The sequence below is a fragment of the Strongylocentrotus purpuratus genome, unplaced genomic scaffold, assembly GCF_000002235.5.
Source record: "Strongylocentrotus purpuratus isolate Spur 01 unplaced genomic scaffold, Spur_5.0 spur5_scaffold_7, whole genome shotgun sequence".
NCBI lineage: Eukaryota > Metazoa > Echinodermata > Echinoidea > Camarodonta > Strongylocentrotidae > Strongylocentrotus > Strongylocentrotus purpuratus.
Window position 1 is genome coordinate 6,834,604 of NW_022145613.1, and position 20,297 is coordinate 6,854,900.

The 20,297-nt window shown below is 36.5% G+C and overlaps 1 protein-coding gene across 4 annotated transcripts in view; it reads left to right on the forward strand.

Annotated features, from left to right (window-relative positions):
- The window catches only part of LOC100890540 (cell surface glycoprotein 1), a 29,439-nt gene extending 9,949 nt beyond the window's left edge, over positions 1 to 19,490 (forward strand). For 2 of the 4 annotated variants that reach the window (XM_030973728.1, XM_030973730.1), the window contains 9 exons: positions 1,814 to 1,908; positions 2,410 to 2,541; positions 4,303 to 4,443; positions 4,856 to 4,979; positions 5,412 to 5,616; positions 9,673 to 9,813; positions 10,432 to 10,694; positions 12,211 to 12,249; positions 14,564 to 19,490. In XM_030973728.1, coding sequence (XP_030829588.1) covers positions 1,814 to 1,908; positions 2,410 to 2,541; positions 4,303 to 4,443; positions 4,856 to 4,979; positions 5,412 to 5,616; positions 9,673 to 9,813; positions 10,432 to 10,694; positions 12,211 to 12,249; positions 14,564 to 15,916 — 2,493 coding nt within the window. In that variant the 3' untranslated portion in view covers positions 15,917 to 19,490. The remainder of the gene's footprint in view (positions 1 to 1,813; positions 1,909 to 2,409; positions 2,542 to 4,302; positions 4,444 to 4,855; positions 4,980 to 5,411; positions 5,617 to 9,672; positions 9,814 to 10,431; positions 10,695 to 12,210; positions 12,250 to 14,563) is intronic. The other 2 variants (XM_030973729.1, XM_030973731.1) reach the window with 2 other exon arrangements.
- The last annotated feature ends 807 nt before the right edge of the window (positions 19,491 to 20,297 follow it).

The following is a 20,297-nucleotide window of genomic DNA, read 5'->3' on the forward strand; positions in this document are numbered from 1 at the left end:
GTCAAAGTTCTTTCCCTTATAGGCTTACATTGTACTTGTTATGTCCTAGTCTTTTAGTTTTACCGTGAGTGTAATGATTTGTTTGCAGTTATTAGCATGGGCCATTCATGATAAATCATAAGAGAGAATGACCCTTTGGCTGTTTCATTGAAAAGAAACTGCTCAAAATCAGGGAAGGAAAATATAACATAGCTTCAACTATCAAACTAAAGCTCTGTCATGTGTACATGATAACTAAAGTACATGTAAATCAATCAAGAAAATCTTGTAACGGTTCATTTTCATCGCGATCTGAAATGTACATGTACATGCACAATTTGTACCCCCCCCCACCCCTCTTTTACCCAGTTTAGACTTTAGATAGTATGTGTTAGGTTTCCCAAGTTATGTTTATTTACTATATTTTGTTTGTTTATTTATTTTGATGTACAGTACATGTTTTCCCAGTATCAGAGATCAAGAACTTTCAAAACCCCTACAAGTTCAAATATTATTTTATCTTTCATCAAAATACCCCTACAGAAACTTTCCTTTCAAACTTTATGATGCATGCCAACCAATTTTTGTCCTCACATTAATATGAATGAAGATGAAAAGGATCAAAGTAAGACACTCAAATATAACACGTAGATGTACGTGTCCCTGAGCGTCAATCATGAAGTTGATTTGTAGAAATAATTGGCAATTATTCTGCAAATTAGTGCGCAGATGTGCCGGACACCACCGCATTGTGCCGTGGTGATGATCATTGTTACACTTGCCAATATAATGAGCTTTCGCTAAGCCATGACAATCTCAAGAGACTTTGAGATGTGGGTATAATGCAGTCATTCAGACATTATGTTTTGTGCCATATTTGGTAGGAGGTTCTTAAAATTTTGTAGCTCTCATTCTGGCGCTGCAGTTCTGTGCCATATTTGATAGGAGGTTCTTATAATTTCATAGCTCTTATGCTGGCGCTGCAGTAATGGATGCTTGGGTTTATAACGCGGGAAAGGGAGAGATTGAGGTGTGTTGATTTATTGATTTATAAAGCATAGGACATTTTTATCAGTTATATTTATTGTGAAATGCAGTTGACCAATATGGCGTTGTGGAGTGTGCAGTTGTCATTTGTTATTATGGGATAATGGAGCTTTGAGAAATTTACCATCTATGCTTTGTTTTGTTTCATTGTTTATTCACATTTGTCATATACAGTTGTACATGTACATGTACAAGTAACTGTGTAATAATCCTCTGTGTTGGGTCAGTTTGGTGTATTGGATGTAGTACTGGTGTTATTGTTGATGTGATGTACAATACATGTACATACGCTGCCTTAGAAAGAAAATTTTAGGGCAAATATCAATGTTTTTATTGTGTGATTCAAGATTTGTCTTAAAATTCAAGATAGTGTACATCAAATCTGAATGTACAGTAGATTAGGTGCCATCCTCAGAAATGCAAGAATAGAAAATATATATACAAAACACATTTTCATGGGAATATGTTCACTAATTTTTTTAATTTTTTATTGTATATTACCGGTTAGTGAAATATATATTTTGTCTGAAGTTTACATGTACATGTACATGTACATGTATATCTGGAAACTTCATGCTGTTGAAAAACATACATGTACATGTATAATGTACATGCATTATATGAACAAATGATTCATTAAAAGCATTTTGAGCTTAATACCCAACAATTTCCAAGGGATTTCAAGCAGGGAATATTGATCTACAGTACCGGTACATTATTACTAGATTCATATCAGATATTCATCTTGTAATCATTTTCAAAATTTTATCCTTTTCTTTGTATTCAGCTTCCACCTATCATCAGACCAGTCAAGCACAGTAGACTCAAAGTTTCAGCAAGATGTAAAAGAGCAGCTATAGCAGTTGGTAGCAAAGTTATCTAGTAAGTACAAATTAAACCACCATCTCTTTTTCTCTCTCTCTCTCTCTCTCTCTCTCTCTCTCTCTCTCTCTCTCTCTCTCTCTTTCTGCCTCTCTCTCTTTTCTCTCTATGTCTCTCTCTCTCTTTTCTCTCTCTGTCTCTCTCTCTTTCTCTCTCTCTCTTTCACTCTCTTGTGACTATAGTAGTTGCTAATTACAGTATTTTTATGAATGTTATTATTTTTTTTCTCTCTCTCTCTCCCTCTTTCTCTAAATATACATGTACAAAATATGTTGTCCATTGTATGGTCAATATTATATCACTAGTCTCTGGATTACTATTCTTTATCATACTTTTTATATAAATAAAACCTGAATAAATGAAGAAAGGAAATACATGTACATGTTTGCCTATATTCATTCTTCTTCTACATGTACATGTACAATGCTCATTGCTACTGCAGAACTAATCAAAGTATCTGTCTTTTTATTAATTATTTCTAATTTTCTCATTTATTTTCAGCGTCTTTCGGAATGGAGATGCCAACAGTCCAGCTGTCAAAATCCTCTTCACAAAGTTCATGCTCAAGAACTATGATGTCGTCTTAAACGAGGTCACGCGGAAGGTCAACATCATGACAGGGGCTGTTTGGAAGTAAGCATTCCATTTTGTTATGCCTAAAGTGTAAACAAGCAGTCTTAGCTTGCAAACATCAGGCATATGACATGACTTCCATTCTAGTTTGTATATTTACATGTACATGTACATGTGTAATACTCTATGATGTTATTGATTACATTTTTCATGTTATAGCCAAGTGTTGCTGTGATCTACTGTACATGTATCTCTCCCTGCCCCACCCTTCTACATGTATCTCTCTGTCTCTTTCCTGCTTTTCTATTTGTTGTTATATTTTTTGTGATTTACATGTATCTCCTGCTACCCCTTCTCTCTCTCTCTCTCTCTCTCTCTCTCTCTTTATCTCTCTTTATCTTTCTCTCTTTCTCTCTTTATCTTTCTCTCTTTCTATCTCTTTCTATCTCTCTCACTTTATATGCATCTATCTGTCCCCTTTGTTTCTTTGTTATCCTCTTCATTTCTTGCTAAGATGAGGCAAAAACTTACAGGGAGGTGATAGTAAAAGAATGAAGAAAATATCCATTTGTAACAAGAGTAATGACCCAGATATAATACTGAGAGAGTGAGAAAAGGAAAGCATATTGGCTTGATCAGCTGGCGTAGGGCCGGGTAGAGTGTGAATGTGCCATATATCTCAAGCAAAACTGATGACCGCCTCACACTTAGGTCCTCCTGTGTATTTCCCTGCTAGTCACCCCACGTTGGTTCCTCTAACGGAAGCCCTGGTCACCTGCTCTGCAGTGGCATCTCAATAGAAACCTTTAGCGCCATTGAATATATGATCCTTGCATCGGAGCTCCCTTTCTTCCTTCCTTCCATCTTTCTTTATTAATTCATGACTGTTGCAGTTGCTATGATGCTAATTATAGCACCAGTGCAGATATATTATTCTCTCTCTCTCAATATCTCTCTTTCTTTATTTGTCTGTTACGAGGGCAACAGGCACAAACACTTTATGGAAAGATAAGATTAAAAAGAGATTTAGAAAAGGGAGTATGTACACGTAGGAGTTGTTTCTCAGAAAGCAGCAGTTTCACCATATCTTGAATAAGTTGTTAAGTTTAGATATGTATGCTTTGTGTACTTTGGATACTTTGTGTAATTTTAAAGGATATGTATCTGGCCAAATAGTTTGAAATGGGGTAGGAAATCTAGGAAGGCCCTTTGTAGGTCATCCTCTTGAGATGCAGATCAACTTTGACTTTTCATCATTCAGGAGGTCACTTAATGACCATTTATCTTGATTTTCTTACTTTAATATTGAGGGAAAGTTTTAATCCAAATTCTTATGAAACAAGTCCCTTCAGACTTTACACGAAGGTTCACTTGATTTAGTTCAAGGCCCAAACCACATCATATTTGTTCATAGGTAATATGATGTTAAGAATATGGTTAATATTTGATGATAATAGACACCCAGTATAAACACTAAAAAACATTTAGGTTAACTTACTCAATTATATCCTGTTTTAGAGTGTGTAAAGAAATTTGTGACACATTTGCTTTCCTATTCTCTACTGCTTTACTGCTCTCTCTATCTGTTTTTCTTCTCTCTCTCTCTCTCTCTCTCTCTCTCTCTCCCCCCCCTCTCTCCCTCTCTCTCCCACTTTCCCTTCCATGATGTTCCATCCCTCCCTCCCTCCCTCCCTCACTCCCGTCATCACCTCTTTCTTCCCTCCCTATCTCTCTGGCTGTCCCCTCTGTCTACATCTCTCCAACTTTCTCTCTCCACATTGCCATCTTCTCACCGTCTCCATCTGCTTGTCTTTCCTCCAGGCTACATTCACTCGATGGTAGGCAGTTACAAGGGCCAGAAGAGTTTGAGGACCATGAATTCTATGTTGCTAGTGGGCGAGAAAACTTTAAGAAGGTCCCTTACCCCAAGGATGGTGTCATTGTATCGCCAAGGGTACTGAGGTAAGATATTTTCCATAACTTTATTTTGTCTTCTTTTTTTTTTTCCTTTGACATTATAAGGAGATAACATTTTTATTTATTCATGTTTATTTGAAAAAGTCTCATTTAAAAAAAAAATTACTAAGACTGAGAAAAGAAAATGCAAGGTCATTAGCCTTTCACTTACCATTTTAAATACTCTAATGTGTTCAACAAAAGTGTTTAAAGTGTCATTTACGGTAGTTGAAGCAATGAACTTTTTTGGGGGATACATTATATAATATATCATGCCTTCTTTTCGAGGTACTGGTTAAAACTAAGGGCCTCTGGGACTCCAATAGTAATATAGTATTGGAGTCTCCTCTTGCCAGTAGGTTTAACCAGAACCTCTCAAGACAGTGTATATTATTTCATTATTATTTCCCGTCCATAGGCCTGCCCTAGTCAGAAGAAGGATAACAAGATTGTCCAAAGACTCCAAAGCATCAAAAGCATCCAAGGAATCAAAAGAATCACAAGAATCACGAGAATCGAAAGAATCAAAACCCGCTCAAACGGTGAGTCCAGATGGTTATTGGCATCATCCAGTTGTACAGATCATGCACATGAGCTCAACATATATAAGAATGTTGGTATAAAATTAGTGCGTTATAAATTGTTCTTTCCCATTTTATTTCTGTTTACTTCTATAGTCTTGCAGTCAAAGCCAAGTTTAATGCTCTTTGAAATGGATTTTACAAAAGTGCTCACATAGTATGATTGTATTGTTTGAACAAATGTCAAATATGTTATCAAATTGAATGGAAGAAAATAAATGTATATTTGAATTGAATTGAATTGAATAAAATTGAAAGTAATGACGTAACTGTTTTCCCCTGAAAAGGGCTGAACAGTGCCATGCAACCATAGCATAGAGTAGAGATGTCGATATATCCGACATACTGGTAGACATTCCTGTATCGATTCTCTGTTATCTTTCCTTTTGACAGGAGCAGAAAAAATCCAAGCCCTCAAAACCATCCAAACCATCTAAGCCATCAAAGTCATCACAGCCGACCCCACCGAAGATCAAGAAGGAGAAGAGCCCAGAGCAGAAGGAGGCTGAGGAGGTGTTCCATCACAAACCCACCATGGTGAAGAGGAGCCGAGAGAGGGATCAACAACAGAAGGAGAATGCCTTGGATTACAGCGATGGTAAGTTAGATTCCATCTTTGTTTTATTTAAACGAACTCCTAATAAGGCCCACCTTTATTAGCCAAATTTTTAACATAGACCTGTCATTCCGCTCCAGAGGCATTTACCCGATCACATATAACTCAGTTTAGATGTCATTGAAGATGCGAATATCAGGCTTTTACACTGTTGTGATATTAGTTTGAGCTGTTAACCCAAGCGAACAAGAATTTTTTGTGAAGTAGTCTGCTGTCAAAGCCAATTAGCGGACTAATTCACTGGTGAAGACACATTTGGATCGTAAATGCTCTAAAACTCAAGCTGATTCCTCTATCAATTCGGGCTTTGCTGAGCTCCAGCTATTTGAGACCTGGAAAATCAAACTCCTGACTACAGTATGTGTATCTAAGCTTGAGCTTGTTCAGGATTTAATGGGCAAGCAACTTGAGAGAGTGCTGTGTTATGTGATATCGTACCAACACAAGATCAAATCAGTGGGACAAAGAGCCATTGTGACATCTAAAACCATCTTTGTGGTGCAATGTAGCCTGCATGTAGTATACGTATCAATAGTATTCAGTTGGTAAAGTTCTGCCAACATTAGAAAACCGCAGTCACACTGCTATACTGACTCCATACCAACAAGTAAACAACTTTGTGGCAATTCATGGTAATGTAATCTTCATTAGTTATTTTGTAAGTCTTGTATCGGTCATGTCGTTGTGACTGGTGTGTAGGAGAGGAATGATGAACTGAATACAGACACAAAATGAGACATTGCTGATCCTCTCTCTTTTTAACATTGATAAAAATCAGTCTTTATTTGTTTTATTTCATTTACTATAAAGTTAAATCCCCTTCAGTTACAGGTAAGTTCAGCAATCTATTTTGCATTGTTATTTGAATGACTGCTATCAAATCATTCATAGCAAGGTCAGTGCTGACATCTAGAATTATATTCCCTAGCTGCTCTGTTTAATATATTTGCATCTCTGATGCTAGGATGTAGTCTCCCTACATCCTTGTTGCTATGTAGATCATTTGTTTACAGAAATGTAATATGTGTAAACTGTAGCTGAATAGTGGCCTATTATGCCTAATGTGAATGACCTTGCCTATCTCAGCATACATGTGCTTATTGCTGCTTTGTAGTCGGTACCATTTGTCACGTCAATAGATATAATTGATAAAGTTCCATTCACCCTTCCTGATTATTGGTTGGGGTGTTGTTGCCGTGACATTAATCGCCCCCGTTCCTTATTAATTTTCTCCTCGCTGACATTTACCCGTCGCCCAGTTGCGCACACTCAATCAAAATGATTAGGCATTTACTCCAATAGAAATTACTGGTAATAAAACAGCTATTCTAATATTTTTTAATCTCAAATTTTTCATTTGAATGATGTTTACCCAATTATGAGTTCAATCTAACTTGGCCTTGTGAAAATAACGATGATTGAAATGCACTTGGTTTCATGACATCATTTGTTTTCCATTGTTTCTCAATTATGCTAGGCAGATGATAATTGCACTCAAGGCACAATAATTTGTTTGTGTTTTGGTCCTGAAAAACCATATATATTAAAAGTGTCTCTCTTATACATTGGTCATAGAAAGAACATAAGATATCCATTCAGTCCCTCGCTTTCGATTAAAAATGTAATGACTGGAAAAGTTTGTGGCAGTGATGCTTTTAAGATAGAGCATAGACCAGAAGGATTGGGAGTTGGAGGATTTTCTTTCTCCCTGTGTGTGAATTATAAATTTGTGACTACAATATATGAAGGAGGAGGCATTATAGTTAGAGATGGCACTTCAGCATTATCTATCCAACTACGAGTACGGTCAGTTGCTTACGTTGTGCTTTCTGGTTCAAGTGTACAAGCTGCAATGTGATTGGTTGAATAATGTCACATGACTGCCTATTTTCTCTCATTGTGTGCAAGACAATGTTATGGAAATGTCTCGCATAATTAGTGTCAGATACATTTAAATTTGCATTTGCCAAGATCTTTCTTACGTAAATGGAGAAGCACTTTTCTACGCTCTTTGATCGTGATAATGTTTAAATGTTATGCAAATGATATTCTCCATGACCGCAATGCTAAGCTTTCTTGTTTGGATTTGTAAACAACGTCAGCTCTCCGTATTTTGCAGGAACTCTTGTCATATGATCGATTCATTTAGATTGAGCAATGTCAATGTGTGTTTCTGTCCCTTGCGAGCTTTAGTTAACATACTTGTCAAGTTGCAATTTATTGTAATAGTAGTAGTTGTAGTTTACAATTTATTGGGTGAACTGTCATCCAATTTATGAATACGTAAATTGATAATGAAGATATTATGTATAATATTTTTATAATTCAATTACAAGTAAGGTAAATATTTGTAATTACCGGTAGTCTGTATTTGTTCTAAATATATTTTGTAGGTTCATGTACATGTATGTGTAGATATACAGTGTAGCCCTGTGCATGTCAGGTAGTTGTTTCGGGGGTCTTTCTCTCTATTCTTTTAGTGATGAATAATTTCCTCCTTCAACACTGTATTTCTGTTCTCTTGGTCTTGGTCACTCCCTGAAAGAACAGTGTTATTATTAGTCAAATTTAAGGATACAGGGCATTGTAATTTGTTTCATGAAACCGTCATACTTGTAAGTACACATGTCGGCAGACTTGTGCTTGTGACAGTGTCATGAAACGTCGCCTGGGAGTTGGAAGCAAGCCCTTTTACCTTTGTCTATTAAATGTACCATATCCATGTTATCAATTCAAATAGTTGTATGTATGCCTAATAATGTTAGACACATACCAGTAGACACCATTCCCTAATCATCGCCCATTGGCCTTGGATACTTGTATTTGTTTAACATGCTTTTAATCCAGTCAGTCACTCTGAATGGTTTGACAGTATGCAATTGACTGAGAGACAACACACTAAGCACTATGATATTTTCATTGCTCATTGCCTTGGAGCATGTAGGCTTTCAGACTAATTGCTATTAGCTGATGGGTCCAATCATCCATGCGTATAATGAGAATATGATCAATAGTAAATCATGAGATTAAAAGTGCCTGGATTATTAATACTGTTTCTATATTTTGTACATAAAAGTCTGATCAAACCGCTGCTGTTGCCTAGCTGTAATAATAACAAAATAAATAATTGGTTCTTGTATAGCGCATGTCACATTATAACATCTCTATGTGGCACTTCCAAGAGCTTTGGAAATTAATACCCCAGTTTTAGCATGGCTGCCATTACGGCGCTCTAGCATTTCAAGGAATTTATTCCTGCCAGGTACCCATTTACCTTGATCACCTGGGTCGAGAATAGATTTTGTTCGTTCGTGTCTCCTTAGATCAAGATTAATGTATCTTGATCTAAGGAGTAGTTGCTACAAACGGCCGTGTCAGACACGTTGCCTCAGGGTGCGAGATAGGACTCTTGTAGCATGCCCCCATTTAAACCAATTATACAATAACAATTAACATTACATTTAATTAAAAGTATGAAACTATTAAATTTACTCTCATGTTACGTGAAAAAATATTATATATATATATATATATATATATATATATATATATATTATGAATCAATTGATTTGGTCGATCCAGTTCGATGGCAAAAACACGGCACTACTAGACAGAGATCCTAATAATTACAGAGCTTGGTCTTATTGCTCTGCTCGCCGGCAGTTTGAGGATATGGAATCCTGTGGCGCATTACTCACAAGAGTTCTAACAAGCCAAGCTTATACAGAGCCTATAATAAGTTATGTTGTGCATGTACCACAACATGTAGATTAATGTCTTGCCAAAGGACATAAGTGCCGCAGCGGGATGTTCATGTCTGAATGTCTTGATTTCTTGACACCCTGTTTCATGACAATTCATAATACACCTTAATATAAACCATACACTTGACACCCTAATTGCTAAAGATGCAGAAGGGGTGTTTGAGACAATTTCTTACATTCAGACGATTCAAAGTTGACTTTAACATCCTTGATCATGAAGTCTCCTGAGTACACCTTACACTTAACACTCTCCCTCTCTCTCTTTCTCCTGTAGATCCAGAAGGTGTCTTCAAGGCCAAGGAAGAAAGGAACGAGACCAAGGGAGCAGCTGAGGTCCAAGATACCGTTGAGACCGCCATCGACCTTCCCATCGACCAGGTGGCTGCTGAGGAAGTGGAGGAAGAAGAAGACCTTGGTAAATATTAATTCTTATTAAGTCTTATGTTATGCAATTTTATGCAATTTACCTGTAAAATGGAGACTGGCCGGAATGCTCCTCAGGGAGTGGAGAATGTGCATACATTGTGTGCGGGTAAGCCTGAATCCGATGACCGGGGTAATAATGTATCTGTAAAGCGCTTTAATAGACACATCGATGTATCGGGCACTACATAAAAGCAGAATATTATTATTATTTTGATATAAACCATACTCAAGTGGAAACATGAGTAACAAAGGAATAATAGAATTTTAGAGGAGCACAGGTCACTTGTTTATCTTGAGGTTGTGTGGGGCAGCTACTTGTATTAAAGTTCTTGCCTGGCTCTCTTTGACTCGTGTATTCTCTTTAGCTTACCAGTGAAGATATAGTAAATTTTTCTCATATTCAAATTTCATGCACAGATTAGCTATTTTGTAATTCTATGCAGAAACTTTAATAATTAGCTAATTGGATAATTGAACTAACTAAACAACCTTATTTCATGAAAAAATTACAAAAAATCAGTTAAGTCACCTGTAGATGATTTTTTTTCTCCATGTATTCCCGCCCTCGTCACTTGAGTAATATTACCCCTTTTTCTGTCCTTCCTAGATCTGGGGGATAATGAGGATGATAAGCCAGAGCCACCCAAGGAGTCCGTGGACCTCGTCGGGAGGATGCTGGAAGACGATGAGGTACCGGAAGCTATCCCTGACGATGCCCCACCCACTGTGGATGAGGATGATAATGTGGTGGTCAATGGTGGTGATGATGATGAGGGTGGTGATGTTGGTGTCGGTGATGATGTAGGTGCTGGAGCACAGGAGGAGAAAGCAGGAGGAGGAGCCAAGGAAGAGAAGAACGAGGAGGACCAGGTTGGTGCTTTGGAAACCTTTTTTTAAAGGCATCTTCATAACCCGTCACCATCCTTTTGCCACTGATTTCCCCATCATGAAACTGTTCCCTATTTTTATTTGTCACTCAAAACAGAATAACCCAGTAACAACAGAAATTGATTCTGTATGCCTTTCAATCTTTGAATTGATCCTCTTTTTCTATCATTAAAAAAAAAATCTCAATTCTGGATTGGAAAGACTTTCCATTCTTCTCTTTGAATGAAGTGTAATGGTAACATGTAGGACTAGGTAAAGGCATGGATTAATGTTGTGTTACGGGTCTTTAGGTCATCTTATTTTCTTTTCTTTTTCAAATCCTTTCAGAGTGCAAAACATCAGATAAGATTACTGTACATGCGAAAGAAACTAAATGAGATGGCTTATATTCACCTTTTGGATAAAGTTATATTGTTATCCATTGAAATACTCCCATGAATATTCAATTCAAAGTAAAAGTGAATAGTAAAGATAGAAATTAAAAAATATTATAATTTACGTGAACATCTGAGCAAACACCTATCCTCTATAAAGTAAGTCACGTAGGTTTCCCTCTCCACCTATTTAGCGATTTTAACCAACTAGTTGCTGTGGTAATATAGTAATAACAGTTCCTTTGTAACCATCCTGCTAGGTAACAAAGCTCTAGGGGTGCAACAGAACCCCCCTTGCGGTCCCCTTCTTGCACCCAGCGAAGGTACTCAATCAATTTGGTCTTTAATCATCCCATTATGTGGTCCTCATTTGCACTAACATGCATGGAACAAGCATTCATGAATCAGATCCCAACATGGATTGATAACATAACAGCAACATATTTAATGGTCCATGTAAAGCATTGGAAAGCATTTCAAGTTAAAGCTCTTTCAATACATTCTTTTCTGTTCCTTCATGTATCATTGCATGCATGTACCATTTTATTTAAATATTTATACTGAATTGTAACAATTTTTTCATGAATAGCATGAAAAGATGCGCATTGGATATTATTTTCACTGCAGAGAATAAGCAGAAACTATGAATTGCATCATCTATCGAAGCATGATTTCAATTTAATTTAATTTGGTAATGTGCAGCTAGCCTATTGTCTCCCCCCCCCATTTTTTTTCTTCTTCCTGCTGTATCATGTAAAGACAGCAAACATTTGCCTTCTATGAAAACACAATTCAAAAAGAGTTATGTCTATATATGCGTTAATAGAATCCACTTGCACTCTTGCAATGTGCAGCTATTCTTTCACTTCAGCTGCATACGAAGTCTTTAAGAGCCTTTTTTTTCCTGCTCTATATCATGTTAAGACAGCAAACATTTGCCTTCTATAAAAAAAAAAGTTAAAAAAGAGTTATGTCGATATGAGTTAACAATATCCACTTGCACTCTCAGGTGATATGATTTCATTCAAATTTCTGTTACCTTCCATCTTTTTTTTCCTCTCATGGGCTTTTGACATAAAACCAACCTTTTCCTTCTTTCACGGTGATCGTTTCCATTCGAGCAGCCTAATGCTTTCTTGACTGATGACCTAGGTGAGAATACGGTATGATGACGCCACAGCACGCTTACATTTTATTTCTTTTGACTCACTCCTAACAGGTTTGGATTGGTTGTACGTTTGTTTGTTGCATGGTTTGCCGTGTGGTGGATGGTTGTTTTTAACCCCCTTATACAGTGCGTCCCAGAAAAAACAAAACCGAGAATTATCAATTTTTATCATAACTTAATCACGATTATAATTAATAAATGATACATATGTGTAAAGCTTAGATCCTCCTCTTTCATCTGGTGCAACTCATATGAGGCATATTTCATGCATGAGTGATTAGAATCAATTTGAAGAAAGGGTACCAAAAAGACATTTGGTGGACGGTATGATAAAACATTGATAATTCTCGGTTTCTTTTTTTCTGGGACGCACTGTATATTTAACCCTCTAATGTTCCTTTGACGGCAGTATCAACCATTTGTCAAAATCATCAATTCTTATGCAGCTCTGCTTGTAAAATGTGGTGTAATCATAAGAACATTCAAAAATTATTTATTGAAAAGACATGATTGCTCAATGGATAGGGTTTTGACCCTTGGTTCAAAACAATGTTAAAGTCAATAACATATTTTGATTGTTTGATCGTAATTAAAATCACCAGGGAATATAATGCATTTTTGCCAAAATAAGTTAAAATCCAAATGGATAACCAGAAAATTGAATTCCAAGAATATGTATTTGAGCAGTCAGATTTATAGAAATTCTTAATTTTTGAAAAATTGTTGTTACTTTCTCTAACCCATTGCTTTATATGACAAATTTTTGTGTGCCAATACATGTATGATTATTGTTCATACATTATTACTCTTTATGGAGTTTTGGTTTTAAAGTCTGTGTTCATGCTGAGATTTCCTTTTCAATTGACTTATATTTCATGTGTATATCTGAGTGTCTCTTGTCCTAACTGCATTCTATCTCTATGGAACCTATTCTTTTCTGTGAAGGCTTTCCCCATGTCAGTCAACATGGTCCAACGCTGCAAAAGGTGGATTCTCCGCGTGAGAACGAGGCAAAGACCTTCCCAGCTTAGTACTGGAGTATGTTGAATCTCAGTATCTTATAAGGGGGAGGACCCCAGTATATAGTCCTGCATTTGTGGACTAAATTTTGGAATATTGCAGTGGATTTACTATAAACCTTGCATACTATGTCTTATAATAGTTACCTGCAATCTATAACTTGGAAACAATTATCAAGTCTAGAATCTCTGAAAAGAATCTGATTTATTTATCCAGTTGTAGCAATTTGGACATTGATCTCTCATGATGAATGCAAAATGTCACAATTTTGAGATGCATTTGTCACAAATCTTCCCATGACTTCTCTCCTTCTAGGGGACCGTTTCATAAAACTCATTATCTATAACAACTGCTAAATTTCTATGACAAATTTGCTCTCAGCCAATCAGATGCCATGATTTCAGTAGCTTATAACAGTAGCTTGTAACTTGTTATTGATAATAAGTTTCATGAAACAGGCCCCTGTAAGCAGTTTGGGATCATCTAATGAACGTTGATTGTTATTCAGATTTGCATTCCACTCTTTTTTCAAATAATATCAATGCTGTGAATGCAAATTGTTTTTTATTTGTTTATTTTCTCTAAGTTGCTGTTCTATATAACATACATTTACTTTGCAAGATCTGCATGACTTCATTCAGGATCTTATCTGCTTAATCAAAACTTCTCTTTTTTTCTTTTGAATCTGTGATGCATTTCTAACTACCTTGTTACTTGTGTTTCATGACTTTAATTAATTGATGTTAACATGAACTAAATCATATTTTGTCCATATGAGTATAATGCATTCCATTATTCATACTAATTCATCATTCCATGTTATACACTGCTAAAAAAATTGTTGTTGCACATCCAATAATGTTTAATGTGTCATAAATCATTTTTCTTTAATTTTATGTCACATTTTTATTTTATTGCTTAAATGATGTGCATAGTATAATGTTTCATAAACTGTATTTGTTTGAATAGAAAAGGAAGATTTTTGTTAAGATTTTATTGATTTGCGTGCTATAAAATGTCTGTCTTTATATCCCGCCAAATAGACTACCCTTTTTGTATGACTGAAGATGAAATAAGTGCCGGTATGGAAAAACAAAATATATAATTTCAGTTTGATTTAGTTAATTTGACGAAATTCCTTTTAGATATCTCCTGTACTACTTATATTAACAATGCAAGATAAAGGCTACAACATGCTGTAATGGTGATTGTTGTACAGCACAAATAATATGAAAAATATGAATGGACTGTTATTTAATAAAATGTTCTTCTTCTTTTCTACTTTGCAGCATGATGACAACCCAGTCTCCCCTCCCGCTAGAGCCCAATCACCCAATGAAAACAACAACAACAGTGCAGAGAACAGGGATATTCCACCAGAGAATAGGGATGAGCAAGTCATTGAAACTGCAGGGAGCCCTGCACCTTCTGTCAAGCCAGAGAGTTTACCTCCGCCGTCCCCCACCAAGTCTAATGGAAGAGTCGAAACTCCCTTTCAGAACAATAACAATATCGTGTTGAGTCGGAAGAGTTCATCTCGGAGTAGGGAGGGTCAGTCGAGAATAAGTCCTCACCCACCTGCCACGAAACGTAGCGTGCCACCTTCTCCTGCGGCAAGCAACAGAAGAAGTGTGACCCCGAAGGAGATCATAAGCAATGATGTAGAAAGTCGACCTCAGAGTCAGAGCATAGAAGTGGTGGATTCGGCTCCGAGTCCCCAAGCTCCACCCTCCCCCGCTGTGCAAAATGGACAAGTCCAGCTACCTGTTGAGAACGATACCCCAAGACCAGTCAGTGGGGGTGGTCAAAATGTAGAAGCCACTTTAACTCCTCATCCTCCACCCTCAGAGCAGAATGCGGCACCCTCCCCTGCGGTGCCAAATGGCCAAGCCCAGTCACCTGTTGAGAACAGTACCCCAAGACCGGTCAGTGGGGATGGTCAACCTCCCAGCAGGGGTGGTCAAGTTGTAGAAGCCACGGTAACTCCTCATCCTCCACCTGCAGACTCAGAGCAGAATGCGGCACTCTCCTTCGATGTCGAAAATGGACCAGCTCAATCACCAGTTCAAAATGTTAGCCCAAGACCAGTCAGTGGGGGTGGTCAAAATGTCGAAGCCACGTCAACTCCTCATCCTCAACCCTCGGAGCAAAACGCGCCACCATCCCCTGCAGCCAGCAATGCACAAGCCCAGTCACCTATTCAGAATGCTAGCCCAAGACCAGTCAGTGGGGATGCTCCACCTGAAAGTGGGGGTGATCAGATCGTTGATTCAGCACCGACTCCCCACCCACCTGCCTCTGAACGTAATCCCACACCCACTGCCAGCACTGGACCAGCCCAGTCCCCAATCAAAGACACTAGCTCCAGACCTGAAAGCACACATGCTCCTCCAGAAAGCGATGTTGCCCAAGGTGCCACTGCAAGCCCCAAACCACCCCCCTCAGAACCCAATAAACCTACCTCCCCTAAGGGTGATACTGAACCATCCCAATCGCCTGTTAATCAGGACAGTCCACTTCCAAATAGGGATGAACAGGCTATTGATTCTGCAGATTCCAAAGACAACGAAGCATCCCTGCCTCAGAAGGATGTTGACAATGCCGTAGACGCTGAGCCAAGAGAAGGACAAGTGGGCGCTTAATATGGACTCGTTCTGAAACAAACGATAATTTTTACAAGACTCTTTCTATGAGATATACAGGGCAGACTATGACAGATTTTAACTTTCTCGTGAACTTAACGATAATGTCTTCATTCCTTCCTCTTCCTTTACGAATCCCCACCACATTCATCGCACTCGATTCCTTCAGTTTCAGCTGCCATTTTCCACCAGTTTTTGTTACATTTATACATTCCATACGTTTACTGTTTGCTTACTTGTATTACTATTATAGATTCACAGTCATCCCACCAATCCTTTCTCATCCATCCATTTGTATATACCTTACTACACCCACCTTCCATGTATTCAAAGGAATGGGAAATCCCCATTCCCAGAGTTTTCATTATAGAATTTATCCTCACACTGCACACTTATAACCTACAGTGTTCTTGTATTCATAGTTGTGATCTTTATTTTCAGCATATGTTTTACTTGATTTATTTTGATTCATGGGAATTATGAACCATTGTATAAATATCTTAAGTGTATATTTTCTATGAAATCCACTATCGATCCGATGTATAATAAACCACTTTGTACATTTTGATAACTATATGTATGTGTAGATTTCTTAAGTAAGACATGTATCATCTTTTTATGTTGGTGTTCATTGTTGGAAGTGAATAGCTTTTCAGCTGATAAAGAGACCCGATAATTGGGATAAACATACATTGTATTGCTCAGAATCCCGAAATTCTGTTTTCATGATCAGGTATAAACTTTTTTAAGACAGCCTACAGTGGAAAATATGTTCAGATTAAAGCTGTACCATGAAATGTTCCTTGAAACCCCCCCCCCCCCCTTCTTTTTGGATGTGATACATGTATGCATGTAACTGTGCTGTAGCACTCTTTCTTGTTCATTTTTCAAATGATACAATTATATCATACAATTATTTCATGTATTGTAGTGAGAGTTGTACAAACACATGACAAACTTGTCATGGCTTAGTTGAAAGCCAATCTATGTTTCATCCACATATTATTGTCTTTCCTGAAGCATTAATATGTCCAGCTCTTCATACTCGTACTTCAAGTTATACAGTACTTCAAGGATGTACTTCAAGTTATACAGTACTGCTATTTTTGCTTTAAATGGTACCAAAAAGATATATCTTACTTCAAAATTGCTTGATTTGTATAATTAATAATGAAATTCACATTACTGAACATGTATTATTGATGTAGTACTACTATTTTCTCTATTTTCTCAAATGTGTATTCCGATGCGGTCTTCTGAAATACATACTCTTTATACCAGGGAGAGACTGAAAAGGACCTCATATACATTTTAAAACACACATGACCCATGTTGGTTTAGAAGAACAAATGTGAACGGCATATACAAGTTAGATACAAGTTCTTGTTATACATGTGTTCTTTAATAGGCAGTCACAAATAATCTGAACAAACACCACAGGGTTAAAACTTAATGTTCAAAGAGCAGAGTTTTTGATGATCAAATAAGCAAAGAGATCAGAATAGACAGCACAGAGGAGCAGTCTGTAGATGCAGAAGAAAGATGATAAGAAAGTAGTAATGACATTAAAGGCAGTAAGTCCCTTTTGCAGACTTGTGCGAGTGTTTAAAATATATCCTTCAGACATCGTGTATGAAATTTTACTGTAATAACTTCTGAAACTTTGTAAGAAATGAAAAATCTAGTGCTGTTCTTATATTGACCCAGAGGGAGCTATTCTCAAATCAACGGATATAACGGTCAAGTTTTCAAGTCTAGAAAATAAATATCTGGAATTAAACATTAAAAATTTATTTGTTGAAAGCCATTTTCTTTTGATTTTGTAATTGGTGGGAAATTCCTAATATTATACCTGTTTAATAAACCACTGGATTCTTGGAAATCATGCATTTTTTAGGTCTAGGTCTGCAAAAGGGACAAACGATCTTGAATGTTTAGAGCCAGAAAAGAGAGCTCATTGTGAGGAGTCCTGATTCTGAGCTGACAATATGCTGATAGGAAGTTGCATCAGATTTAGGAAGAATTTTTAAAAGGTTTTTACCAATCTTTTCTCTTGTGTATTAATTACCGGTAATGGGATTGTAATTATTTTTCTACAACTTCTCACGATTGTATTGAAAATGAATTTCAAAATCATTTTAATTAAGGATGCAATGTTTTGCTCTGGCATTTGTTTTTATTATGTAGCCCCATAACGACCTAGTATACAATGATCTCCTATAAAATTAGTCTATATAGCTTATCTTCTATAATTATTTTTTTTCTCACAAACTTGTTAAGTCTAATTATGATCAAATACATAAAATACAAAAATAGTTGATCAAACAATAATGGCTTTTATTCCCCAAGGTTCAAAATGAATTCATTGATTTCATTCTGTTATGGACTGCTTTAGCTGTGGAGAACAAGATGTCTTTATTCTTGATCAAATTATTTCATGTTTTCTTTTCTTATCACAATGAGGCATTAGAGTTGGCAATCTTTTAAATAAAATAAAATTATACTCCTGCAATATCACTGGTTGTTCCGTCAGAAAAAAAATGTCATGGTTGACAAAGATCATGGCTTAATTTGTAAGCTACTTCGGGTGTAGTAAAATGCTTAAGTATAAATTCAGGTGGAAATTGAAAAATGTGTGCTGAGAAAGAATTTAAAGAATACATTCCTTTCCATTTGATTTCTTAGATTTTTTTGTCCCTGATATATCCACCTGATGTATATAGATACATTTCATATATTTTCTTTGAAGAAACACTAAAGGAGATATACAAACAGAGTGTATTATTGTATATCATAAGTATATAGTTACAAAAGACTCAATGAAATGTTCAAAATGATGAAATACTTTGAATGTAAATAGCCTTATTTTTATATATTTCAGCACATGTGAATTTTAAAGTTGAAACATATATTGTTTACATTGGGATTCGGGAGAGGTGCTGAAAAGTGCTACATAAAAAAATAACATCAAAGTTGAGTTACACTTTACTTTTACTTGTGCTAGCATTTTGTTATCATTTGATGTTTTTATACAGTTCTGTTTCGTATAAGTTGCAGTAAAATAATACGGCTTGCCTGAAAGACATTTTGATAATCTTTTGTTTGAAGTCTGTTAAACCCAGTCATGCTCTACCAAGATGCATGCTTAAAGTATAGCTACAACTGGGGGGCGTTTCACAAAACTTGTCATCAGTGACAAATGACGTTTTTTCTTATAAGCTACTGAAATCCTTGTTTCTGATTGGTTATCAGCTAATTTGTCATTGATTTTTGTCATTTGTCATTGAAAAAAAGCTTTGTGAAACGCCCCGCAGAACTGATCTTTCAGATAATTTGACAGTGAATTCAACACTGACAAGAAATAGTAGAGTGCCTTTCAGTCATGCCAGGCGAATATTTGTTTTAAGGCAGATAATAATTAATGGGATATAGCATGTATTGTGTTTTTGTTATCGACTGTAAATATATAGTGACCTGCATTGCCAATAATTCCATGGAAAAGTTTTGTACAAAGTGTAGTATTTATATCAGATATGTAGTATATATGTAATAAATTGTGGATAATGATATGAAACTGTATATTTTCTGGTTATTTCTTTATATGTATATATATATATTATATATACACCGCCATTCTTTTGTTGGCTTTCAGGTATTTATAATTGAATGATATACCTATAGTTGACATTTTAAGTAGTTACAAGCATAACTCTTGACTGAAAAAGATGACAATAATTGGTGGTGGTGATGAGAAGGGTAACAATGATTGATGGTGATGGTGAGAATAAAGATGATGATTGGTGGTGATGAGGATGAGGATGATATTATTGATGAAGATGGTGATAAAGATTCTTTTTGGTGGTTATGATGTTGAGGAGTAGGATAAACATGACTGATAGAGATGATTGATAAGTCAAGATGATGGTGAAGATGATTTGAATGATGGTGATGATGATGATGATGATTGGTGGCACTGTTATAAAGATTATGGAGATGATGATGGTTATGTAGATAAAGATGATTGGAGGTGATCAAGAGGAGAGGGAGGGGAGGATGGTCGGAGGAGGACAAAGATGATAAATGATGATGTTAAAAATTGTGGAGATGATGGTAGATAAAGATAAGTGGTGGTGAAGAAGGAAAGGGAGGGGAGGATCGGAGAAGGATAAAGATCTGGCAATGGTGATGTTAAAGATTGTGGAGATGATGCCGGTCATTTAAATAAAGATGAGTGACGGTGATCACGCATGAAGAGAAGATGGAGGGGGAGGTCACTGGAGGAGGGTAAAGAAGAGTGATGTTGATGTTTAAGAAAGATTATGGAGATGATGGTGCATGGTCATGGAGATAAAGTTGGTGGTGATCAATGCCGAATGATGAA